General features: G+C 50.9%; 2 protein-coding genes across 2 annotated transcripts; one reads left to right on the top strand and one right to left on the bottom strand.

The window, feature by feature from the left end:
* The first annotated feature begins 4,509 nt into the window (after positions 1-4,509).
* Positions 4,510-7,419, top strand: LOC112899721. Its single transcript, XM_025968299.1, has 9 exons — positions 4,510-5,128; positions 5,233-5,384; positions 5,526-5,621; positions 5,870-5,932; positions 6,086-6,154; positions 6,252-6,354; positions 6,501-6,572; positions 6,769-6,857; positions 6,981-7,419. The coding sequence occupies exons 1-9, from the start codon at positions 4,807-4,809 to the stop codon at positions 7,131-7,133; spliced, it is 1,119 nt and encodes a 372-aa protein (XP_025824084.1). The 5' UTR covers positions 4,510-4,806; the 3' UTR covers positions 7,134-7,419.
* Positions 7,420-8,790: 1,371 nt separating this feature from the next.
* LOC112899722 (dCTP pyrophosphatase 1-like) lies at positions 8,791-11,198 on the bottom strand. Its single transcript, XM_025968300.1, has 2 exons — positions 10,938-11,198; positions 8,791-9,209 (listed from the first exon to the last, which is right to left on the bottom strand). Exons 1-2 carry the CDS (start codon positions 11,124-11,126, stop codon positions 8,976-8,978), a joined length of 423 nt encoding a protein of 140 aa, XP_025824085.1. The 5' UTR covers positions 11,127-11,198; the 3' UTR covers positions 8,791-8,975.
* Between the last annotated feature and the right edge of the window lie 27 nt (positions 11,199-11,225).

Raw genomic sequence — 11,225 nt, 5'->3', positions numbered from 1 at the left:
CGGCCGCCGCCCTTTTTCCCTTCCCCGCTGCTGCCGGCCGAGCCGATGAGCCCTCCGTAGGAGCCTTAGGGACCCCCGCTCCCCTCCGGCCGCCGTGCCACTTTTCTTGCAGGAGCCCGTCGCGCCGCTGCTCACTGCCGCTGCCGCCGTCGCCCCTCGCCGCCGCGTCGTGCCGCGGACCCGGGCCGCCGGTGCTCCGCGCACGGCACGGCCACGCCGCGGCTCTGGAAAACCAGAATCCGCGCGCGTGCGCGCGCACCACACGCACACCCGAGCCGTGCCCACTGCCTTGGCCCCAGCTTCGCCACGTCCGCGCCACGGCCTCGCCGTGCGCGTCCACCCCCGCGACGCGACCGCAACGTCGCGTTCGCGTCGCGACCCGGCCGTTGAGGCCTTTTCCCGAGCACCTTTCGGGCGCCACACACACACGCACCCATACACTCGCGTCTGCTGCACCGGATCCTGCAGACGCTGACGCCTGGGCCCGTCCAGTCGGAGAGGAGAAGGAAGCGACGCCGCCGGCCCGCGAGGAGGAGAAGACGAAGAGCCAGCCCAGCCAGAAGGAAAGAGAGGGAGAAGAGAAGGCCCAGCCTGTGGAGGAGAGGAAGCCGGCCCGCGAAGGGAGCCGAGCCGAGTCAGCCGCACGCCCAGCCAGCCCACCTGCCGGGCCGGCCTGCTGAGCCGCAGGCCGAGCCGAGTTTCGAGCCGAGCCGAGCCTTCTGGGCCAACCAAGCCGGCCCATCACCCTTTTCGGCCCAAAACCGAACCGTGGCCTTTCTTTTAATTGCCACCTGACCCGAGGGGCCCACCTGTCAGCCTCGTGCTGAGGCCGACCAGTGGGGCCCGACGCCCGCTGACCACAGCCCCCTTGACCATTGACCGTTGACCGGTCAACGTTGACCGGTCAACGCTGACGTCAGCAGGGCCCACTGCTGACGTCATCACCCGGGACCCCCTCTGCTGACGTCATGATGATGTCAGCATGCCACGTGGCACGCCCTAGTGCTGCCACGTGTCCCTGTTTTCAGGCCTGTTTTTCTGAAATCCTTTTATTAATTTCAGAAATAGATTTTTTCTTAGAAAATTCATAATAAATTATCCGGACCTCCGAAAATTATGAAACCAGTTTCATAATTCTTCTAAAATCATGAGCCACCTGATAGAGTAGGTTTTGTGATGATTTGGATCTTATTTGCAACCTTTTGTGCACTTTTGCACTTTGGACCCTACTCTTACTCGTATTTACGAATAGGACCCGTCCGCGAGGAGCTGACCGACGACCAGGACTACCCGGAGACTCAGGAGGAATTCGAGGAGACGCCAGGTTCACGCCCATCTACGAATTGAACTCCTATTAGGCATTTGCTTGTAGATATGCTATTGCTGTATGTGTATATATATATATATATCGAGACAAACCTGCATGGCCTCTTTACGATCCTTACTCCTTGTCAACCCATCTTGAATTGTTTATTATATGTTATGCCTTGTAAATCCTTGAAAGTGTATGTGTGGGATATGGGTGGATAGTCTTGGCGTGTGTGAAGAGGTTCCCATCAGGAGTTGGTGATTAGGGCTTAGCCGGGAGTGGGCGACCCAACTCGATCGTGGATCGAGGGCTTGGGGTGTGTATCTTGGCACACCCTACGGAGTACCTGTGGCGGGTACAGTTTTGTTTTCGTGTGAGGTGTTTGGGGCACCCGTTAAGGGTGCAGTTGCGGACCACCGTGGTGGATACGCGTGTGACGAAGATGCCCGCTCCGGCAGATAAGGACCGGGTGAGAGTAACCATGACTTGTGGGACTTTGTAAGCGTGCACACCACTTACCCATTATGAGGGTGGGCCCGGTCCGGACTTAGCAAGCGCGGTACCAAGCCGGTAGGAGGATCGAGTATCGGTGCAGGGGAAGGAGGTGCTGACCTCACGTTCCCCGAGACGCAGGGGAGGCTTCACAGTCCCGGGGCGACCTCTCGCGGGAGGATGCGCCCAAGACCCAGGAAAGCCGGATGGTGCCGTGGCTCCTATTTCCGTTTCGTAGACCGGTGTTTCGTATACTAGTCGGCTGATCTCCGGCTAGTGTCGATTCGAGTGGGACCAGGTGTACAACCCCTGCAGGGTGAAAACTATACGTATAGCCGCGTCCTCGGTTATGGACATCCCTACTCCTCTGTTGCTCTTATTAGTTAGTGTTACTCATGATCTCTACCTCCCTCTAGAATAATGTCCTGCCAGGGGGCAGTTGAGATGCGGGGAGAGGGAGTCCTCGCATCGACTTGGTGGTGTTGGAAGGTGTGTGTGACCGGGAGTCCGGAATGCCGGAAGGGCCCGAGTCAGGAATGAAAGGAGATGTGTATTCTTATATAAATTATATTGCATGCATAGGGAAACCCCCAGCTTTACCCTTGAACTCTGTTATATCCGTAGTATAGACCACATAAAGCTTGCATACGGATGGTGACGTGAACCTATCCCAATCCTTGGGGATAGCCTGGTACGATGCAGGATCCGACCCGGAATTCGACCCCAACGACGACGGATGGTACGACTGAGGCCCGAGCTACGCTCAAGTCGCCTGTGGAGGTGGAACCCGAAGATGGAGGACGGCCGAAGACCTAGCTACCGCTATGCGCTTTCTGCTTGTTCGATTTAGCCGAAAGGCTTGTAATAAATTCCGTACTACAGATCCTCTGGATTTATGTAATAATTAAACCCGTGAATGACCTCTTATGAGTATGACTGTGATATTATGCCTGAAATGAGTTCTGTATGTGATAGCGCTTGATCCAGGGACTATCACGACGATACAGGGAGTCGGATTCCTCGATTCAGGAATCCGGTTCATTTCAACTCGCGTGTAGCTACTCTCACTGTCAGTATACCACCGTGCGTATGTCCGCATACTTATTTATTACTTTGAGTATGTTCATATACTAATTCTAACATACTTCAAAGGGATAAGTACGAAAAATTTTAAAAACACCCCTATCTTTTAAATATATCATAATTATACATTAGTACTAGTATATAAATATGAGTATGTCCATATACTCTAAGTATGTAAGTATGGTAACATATTTAAAGTATATACCATCACAGATGGTCTAGTATGATCACATACACCTTGTACGTACCTTTTGTTGGGTCAGATACGTCCTACGTCATGATTAGGTAAAAATGGTGTAGAATAAATTTTTCAAAAATATATAGAGAGAGCACGTGCGCGCATATATTTCTCATCCATCCATACACTCCGATCCGGGGCCAACTAATTAACCAAACAAGTTGGCAACATGCATGTTCCCTGGCCTCCTTAGGCTAGCTACCTGGCTAGCTCTACGTGTTGGGTCGGGCGTGCGGGCGAGATCCTCCGAGCTAGAGATGCCCCCACCCCACCGTGCGCGGTTGGAAACTTGGATCTCGTCTCCGATCGATCCAGATGATGTATCCAAACTCCAAATTAATTAAAGAGAGGCTCATAAAATGCAACTGGCTAACCCATGAGAGAGGGAATGATGAATGATTAGCAAACCAATCGAATCTCGGCCGGGGGTTAGTAGCGTGTGCGCACGCTCGAAATGGCGGCGACGTACGTACGTCATCACCAGCTTTGGTCTCGCGTGCAGTCCGATCCTGCCGTCGTGCTGCGTACCAGGACGGTAGCCAGGTGCGTGCGTGCATGGATCGGACGAGGGGCTAGCGGAGAGCAACGAAGAAAGTGCCATGTGTCACAGCTAGCTAGCTAGCTACTAGGTGCAGCGCAGTAGTGGTAGCACGCGTACGAAGATGCACACGACTCCTCGATGGTGCGGTGGAGCGAGCCATGGAGGATGGATGGCAACAGCAGGCCAGGAGCCCGCCCAGGATCGATTATTACTGGAGAGAGATCTCGATGGCGCTCCTCCGCGTCAACGATGACAGGCCTGGCAGATCGATCGATCGATCGATCACTTCAGGATCAGTCCATCGTCGTCGGGGCCCCGGCGCGGCGCCATCGACGGCATCCACTCGATTGATCGATCCAGTGCACATCGAGAGAGAACGAGCTGGTGCTCGTGGATCTTCTTCTCCACTCCCGCGGGCATAAATGGGCCGCGTTCGTTCTCAGTGGCCGCTGTTGTGGGCCATTAAGACGCTACCCCACCCCAAACCAAAATCTTTGGGCAAACAAACAGGCCTTAAAACTGGCCCGCTTTGCTTGGGCTGAGCTGGGCTGGTAGATCACCCCGACCGGCGGGAAGTAAGGAAGGAATCCTGGACCGCCCATCTGGCCCAACCAAAAAGGTTTGAGCCGGCCGGTTGCCGCGTCATCCGGAGCTAACCGGATGACCTTATCGCGTAGCGGCCGACGTGGGGAGCGCCGATTGGCGGCCGCAAATCGCCTCTCATCTGGCGCTGCCGCCGGCGGCGGCCACACGCCTCCCGCCACGACCACCAGTCACCGCCGCCGCCGCACGACGGCCTTGGCCACGCCAAGTAAGCGCGCGGTCATCGTCAAAACCAGACAAAGGGACGAGGAGGGGCAAACTAGAAAACTAACGGCGGCCGGTGGAAGAGAGAGAGCCAGCCCCGCGCCGCTGCCCATCATCGTCCACCGATTTGTTTCCTTCTTCCCCCGTCAATTCTATTGCTTATTTACTCCTCCACTTCGTCCCTCCAGATCATCAGAGGGCCACCGGAATAATCTATCCCGGTGGCGGTGATAAACAAAACACAAAGTATCTTCCCTGTCTGCCATCGCCAGCTCGCCCCCTCCTCATCTTCTAGTTCTTCCTCCTCGCGCAGCAGAGGGAGGCAGAGAGGGATTCATGGAGCTGGGGAGCCACCACCTGGCGGCGCACAGCTGCAGCTACACCACCACCTACACCCACTGCTCCGTCGGCTTCTCCCCGCGGGTCCGCGCCGGCGCCCGGATCCGCGCGGCGGCCGAGGGCGGCGACGGCGGCGGCGACCGGCGCCGGAGGGGTGCCAGCCTCGCCGCCGATGGCCCCAGGGTCGTCGAGGTCACCGCGGCCCCCGTCGCCGGCGGGGCGGCCGGGGCGGCCGGGAGCGCGGGGTTCCGGGCCCGGGACGCCGAGCTCGCCATGTGGGACAAGCTCGGGGCAGTCGTCAGGCTCAGCTATGGCATTGGTCGGTGCTCCGCCATCCCCGCCGCTTCATACAATCTCTTGCATCGCCACGGGCGTGCATGCAATCGGTTCATCCTCCTGACCAATCTGTCGATGTCTGGACAGGGATTTACGGTGCCATGGCGCTCACCGGGAGATTCATATGCCAAATGGCCGGGATAGACTGCACGGGGGGCTTCCACCCGTCGCTCACGGCGCTCGTCGAGGGGCTTGGCTATGCAGCTCCGCCAATCATGGCTCTGCTGTTCATCCTCGATGTATGTGCGGCGTCCTCCGCTTTTACAGCTCAGCTGGCCCCACTTCAATTCCTTTTAATTTGGTTTCTTATTTCTGCGTGACTAGTAATCTAGAATGCATAATTTGCTTGTGGTTTCAATTTAATTAATTTCTGATTGCAGGATGAAGTAGTCAAATATTCGCCTCATGCGCGCGCCATCAGAGATGTGGAGGATGAGGAGCTTCGCAGCTTCTTCTACGGCATGTCACCATGGCAGGTACTGTACTTATACATGAAGCACGCACGGTTAATTACTTTGTCCCTCTCAGAGATCTCCACGCGTTGCTATGAATTTTTTCCACTCTAGTTTCCAATCCTAAATAGATTGTAGCGAAACGAGGAAAGCGTAATTGCTCTAGTAACATTATACTCGATGGCGTTGTTATGGAGATTGGCTTGGAGCTCCATATTAAAATTAAGCCCAATATGAAATGGAGAGTGTATAATCATTTCTTACATTTGCAGTTCATGCTCGTCGTGACTGCTAGTTCAATTGGTGAGGAGCTGTTCTACCGAGCAGCTATCCAGGTATGTGCAGCCTGTCCAGTCTCCTTATGGTTATTAATTAACTGTACTTCCTTTGCAACTGTGTGAAGGAAACAGTAATCTTTTGCAAGTAATTGGCACATGCTTTTCACTTCATTTGCTCATATTGCTGAGGTGAAAAACACTGAATTGTAGGGAGCATTGGCTGATATTTTCTTGAGAAGCACGGAGCTCATGAAAGACGCTCGAGGGATTGCATCCCTGGTATGCCTTCAGCTGAACTGAGATGAAATTAAATTTTGTGATAATCCACGCCTAGCTAATATTGGTCTAAACTAACTGTATCGGTGCACTGATGCAGAGTGGAATTGTTCCTCCTTTGGTTCCATTTGCTCAAACATTCGCGGCAGTCATCACTGCAGCCCTCACAGGATCCCTCTACTATATCGCCACCGCTCCGAAAGGTGATCCATGTTCTACTGACAGTCCTAATTTGCATGTGCTATTAATTATTCTTTCTTTCTTTTTTCTAGCAGAACAATGGTATTCCTCCTGAAAAATAGTGAGCTATTTATGTGGAGTAACATATATATATTTGTTTAATTCTCAGATCCTACGTATGTGGTGACACCAGCCACGCGTTCACGCTCAGGGCGGGAGAACCTCAAGAAACTATTTGCAGGTATGTCTGGCTGTATATATATATATATATATAATCATTTGTAATTGTGCTGGTATATACAGTTGCAGAGTAGTTCATTAGAATCTGCTAGAGATATAAAAACAAGCCTCCAACTCCAACTGGAGATTAATATCAGCAGAGTAGCATATGCGAAAGTAGTATAACTGAATCAGCTTCGCTTTCGATGGATTTGCAGCTTGGTACGAGAGAAGGCAAATGAGGAAGATATACTCCCCGCTTCTAGAAGGGATCTTGGCTTTCTACCTTGGCCTCGAGTGGATCCAGGTATCCATAGTATATATAGTAGATCTATGCATGAATAATGGACACGAACATATTCAGCTTTGTGTTCAGAAATATGATTCACGAAACGACTGACAGTATCCGTGTGTGATGGGTACAATGCAGACCGACAATATCCTGGCACCTATGATCACCCACGGCATATACTCCGCCGTTGTCCTTGGCCATGGGCTCTGGAAAATCCACGACCACAGGAGGAGGCTACGGCAGCGGATTCAGCAGGTGAGAAGCCAAGGGAAAAGTTCAGGCACGTTGTAACTGCAGCGTTGCGTATGATCGACCGATCGATCTCAATCAGAAGACCAAGCGTCTGACAAGTTTTGATCCGGATAACCAGCATAGGTAATTAAGATAGGTACAAGATTGAGGGAAAATATATATGCTCATGTAATGTAGATAAAGTCTGTACATATGCTGATAGATATGCAGGATGAATCAATATGGTAGGAAGTAGTATAGTGTACGACTCCAAGTGTGTACTCCTATTGCATATGCAAGGGAAATAGATAGTCCAATCTATTTCTTTTTTTTTTTGTCCCTCGCAGTTGCAAAGTTGCATGTTTGATGCTTTTAAAGATGCATGCTGCACTGGATTTCCAAGGATAAAACAAGTGATTATTTGCATGTAAGGAAGGGAGAACAGAGGATGACTGACCAGTGTTCACCACTGTAAAAGATTGGCGTTTGACGATTGCTGTAATATTTTTTTTTCCATTGCGATTGTTGATTGATCACTCCAAAGGGAAAATGGTTCAGAATTTCCACCGTTCACATATTCTTGCAAAAAAAGAACTTTTACAAAGATTTACTCCCATGTAACAAAATACTCCCTCCGTCCTAAAATAAATGCACTTCTAGAGTTTAAAATTTATCCCAAAATAAGTGTATCTATGAATGGGACAACCTAACCCTAATTATTTTTTCTACTTTCTCTCCTCTCAAGATGCAACGATTACATCTTTATAGAGGTATATATGCAATTTCTCGCTAGCATTGGTCTCCGCACCCCACCTCTAGAAGTGTATTTATTTTGGGACCGAGGGTACCGTACAATGTAATGTTCAGGCCTATTTTTTTTAAAAAAAAAGATGAACCCCTGGCTGCCAAAGCCAGCAGATGTGCCAACCAAGCGTTGGCAGAGCTCGAGACAGAAAACTGAAATGGAAGCTACCAGAAACATGAATGTACGCTAGCACACCTGAGGTTCCAACTCCGACCACGTTGCATGCCTTCCAGCCCTGTTGCCGGCTCCGGAGCCCTGCAACACTTGTACTCCTACTAGGGCAGATACAAATATCTGCGTCACTTTCAGCTCCTGTAAGTTCAGTTCTGTCCTTCTAAATACTGCATGCATTATAGTTGCAGAGTGAACCTATATGCGGTCCAGTCCATCCTTAGCTTGATTGTTCGTTCATAAATATTGTAACGAACGATGGTTTAGAATAATGCTGCCTTTGTCCAAAAAAAATACTGTAACGAGTAGAAAGTGTCTAATCTCGCTTGCTCAGTTAGACTCGGATCTTTTTTTCCTTTTTCGAGACGAGTAGAGAAGATGACTGACGACTGCTCTCACTGTCTGGACTCCGAAAGTCCGAAGGAATGGAATGCGCCTGTTGGGCTTTTCTTTAGATAATAGAATGGGCCGTATGGGGCTGAGCCGGGCAGTCGGAAAGAAAGCCCGCTAAGCAAATGAGCTTTGCAGGCCTTAGTGGCAGCTGGCTGGCCTGTTTCTCTCTTTACTGTTCTTATCTTCCACACAATTTGCTGGTAGTCGCCGCTGCAGTTCCCATTCCGGCGTCCCCAGTCACCATCAGGCAGTGGCAGTCGTCTACGCATGCTCTTCGGTAGCGCCAACCCGCTGCTGGTTTCTTCCTACCACAGGATCACAGGCTCACAGCTCGTACTAGTGTACTACTTGTGTTCATCAGCGCATCCATTGATTATAGGTTCTGTTTCAGACACAACAAGGTCGACCAAAGAGCTACCGGACTCGCCACAAGTGTTCACCAACAGGAATGCTTCAAGCAACAGTTCGTGTAGGACCCTGGTGCCACCCCCAAAGCACCAAAGGAGCATGGTCGGTCGGCATTGCATCGTTCTTCAGGCGCCTTCCTTGGACGGCGCCGGGTACTTGGCGGCGTTCTTGACGATCTTCCTGGTGGCGGCGTCGCCGAGGTCGACGCCGCAGATGTCGGAGAGGCGGACGAGGTAGAGCAGCACGTCGGCGAGCTCCTCGCCGAGGTGCTCCTTCTCCGCCTCGTCCCAGTCCGCCAGGCCCCTGCGCACCTCCCCTTTCCACATGAACAGCTCCGACAGCTCCCCAACTTCAGCGATCTGCCAGGCGCAAGCAAAATAGATTCCCCCGTCAGCAAAAGGAACGAAAGGAAAAGTTCTTCCACTCCACAAGTTGTTTCGATCTGCTCTGTCCCAACTAACGAGAATGTGGTTCACGCCTTTTCAAAATCGGAAAGAAAAGCGTTCCAGACATAAAAAGAGCAACGGAAAGAAGAAGTGCGAATCGCATTCCAATATTCCATCCAGGTCCAGAAATTCCAGTCGCAAGCTGACAGTGAGCCTCACGTCTGAACCAGTATAAACACATCGGACAGCAGCGATCAGCGTCGACCCGACTCTCCGACGGCGACGCCGGAAATGAGCATCGACAGGGGGGGCGACCTGCGGAGCCCGCACCACGTGGCATCCAAGATGTGACGCATGAAAGCTGCATCCCCGGTTCAGGAATCAGGCCATGAGCAGTGAGGACACTGGTTACCTGTCCCGTTTCATGCCCCCATGAACCAATACCTGGACTGCATCATCTTTTCAGGAGCAGCGCGCTAAAAGTCCCCGGAAAAAATATCAGAGGCCGGCGAGCAGCTTTTGAGTTGAACGGGACAGGGAAATAGCTCGCGTCCCTGTCATTGTGGTAATGAAGCATCTGTACTTCTTGGCAGATGTATTGTTGTATTGGCATCACTTCAAGATCCATATACATCTGGGCAGCTAGGAGGTTGTGGTTTGTGGATGAAAGTTGGAAAAAAAGGAAGTGCCAAATCAACAGAAGGTACACTGTTCGCCATCCACATGCAAATTGTTTATGTGAGAGGAATAAATCGGATAGATCTCAAGAATCTAGTAGCACTACAAGGATGAAAAAAAAACTAATGAACGAAGAATCTTCTTGAACAGTTGGTCAAAAGAGAACGCATTTTTTACGATAATTTAGTCTGTAGAACATAATAAACTCAAAGATGCTACTAAGATAACAACTCAACGATGATGCCCTCGGAATGAAGCATCTTCTTATAACAGCCTTCCGCTAATCTAGTTCACTCCTTTTCACGGTTGGAGACATTGTTTATGTGCCCATGATGTTCTGGTCTTCTAGAGATGCTGACTGCTAACTGATGTGTACTTTTCTCTCGAGATGTGCAGCGTTAACCAAATATTTAATTGCAGCAGTAAGTAGTACTATCTATGGCCTGAAGTTACTATAATTCATAATCAAAGTTACCATGGATAATAATAACAAATATGCGCAAAGCTCATGGAAGTTTTGGACTGAAAAGTGAAAAAGAAGAAGACATGAGGTCACTCTGCTTTATGGTGCCATTTGTAAGTGCACGTATATAATTTAGAGCAGAAGATTATGCAAGATCACGCCTTGAAAGCTAAAGACATGCTTCTTTTCCATGATTTGTCATGCAATTTGCAGTAATACTCCAAACATGTATTGCTGGTTTTTTTCCATCTCCCCTATTTTTTCAAAAAGAAGAAAGACTCGATGGATTCCTGAAACCATTGATCGCTCAGTGTCGCAAGGAATAAGAAGCATATGCTTCCGTAGACTGAATATTGTGGGGGCGTAACTCTTGAGATTGTAGTAACTAACGAAAGAAACAGAGCCAAACCGGGGGAAAAAGGCGAGGAGACAACAGACAGAAAACCCTAAACTTTTCAGTCCATGTAAGGAGTAAATGTTGCCATGTTGGTGATAAACGCCAAGAAGAGGAGCGACAGAAGATCAAGCGGTGGCCGATGAGGGAAAGAAACGATGCGAACCATGGCGAGCAGCAGGTTTCTGGGGCTGTGGTACTGCTCCCAGTCCCTCGCCTTGGCGAAGTCGTTGAGCTTCCTGGACAGCTCCATCAGGCCCACGTCGCCGGCGGCTGCCTCCTCCTTCCTCCCCACCTCCTCCGCCGCCGCCATGGCAGCCGCCTTCTTCTCGATCCCACACTCCATCTCCTCCATCTCGGCGTCTACCCGGAGAAACCCTTAAACAAACAACCGGCCTCTCTGGTCTGGTGCTTCCGAAAGCAGAGGCGTGGGGGATTTATATACTCGCAGGCG

The sequence above is a fragment of the Panicum hallii genome, chromosome 7 (assembly GCF_002211085.1).
Source record: "Panicum hallii strain FIL2 chromosome 7, PHallii_v3.1, whole genome shotgun sequence".
Lineage (NCBI taxonomy): Eukaryota > Viridiplantae > Streptophyta > Magnoliopsida > Poales > Poaceae > Panicum > Panicum hallii.
This window is presented reverse-complemented; position numbering and strand designations above follow the sequence as displayed.

Bases quoted from the DNA above. Each gene is read 5' to 3' on its own strand.
- LOC112899721 (XM_025968299.1), top strand. From the start codon at position 4,807: ATGGAGCTGGGGAGCCACCACCTGGCGGCGCACAGCTGCAGCTACACC. The intron at 5,385-5,525 runs GTATGTGCGGCG...TTCTGATTGCAG, and splicing joins CTCTGCTGTTCATCCTCGAT to GATGAAGTAGTCAAATATTC. The intron at 5,933-6,085 runs GTATGTGCAGCC...ACTGAATTGTAG, and splicing joins TCTACCGAGCAGCTATCCAG to GGAGCATTGGCTGATATTTT.
- LOC112899722 (XM_025968300.1), bottom strand. From the start codon at position 11,126: ATGGAGGAGATGGAGTGTGGGATCGAGAAGAAGGCGGCTGCCATGGCG. The intron at 9,210-10,937 runs GTTCGCATCGTT...TGCGCCTGGCAG, and splicing joins GAAACCTGCTGCTCGCCATG to ATCGCTGAAGTTGGGGAGCT.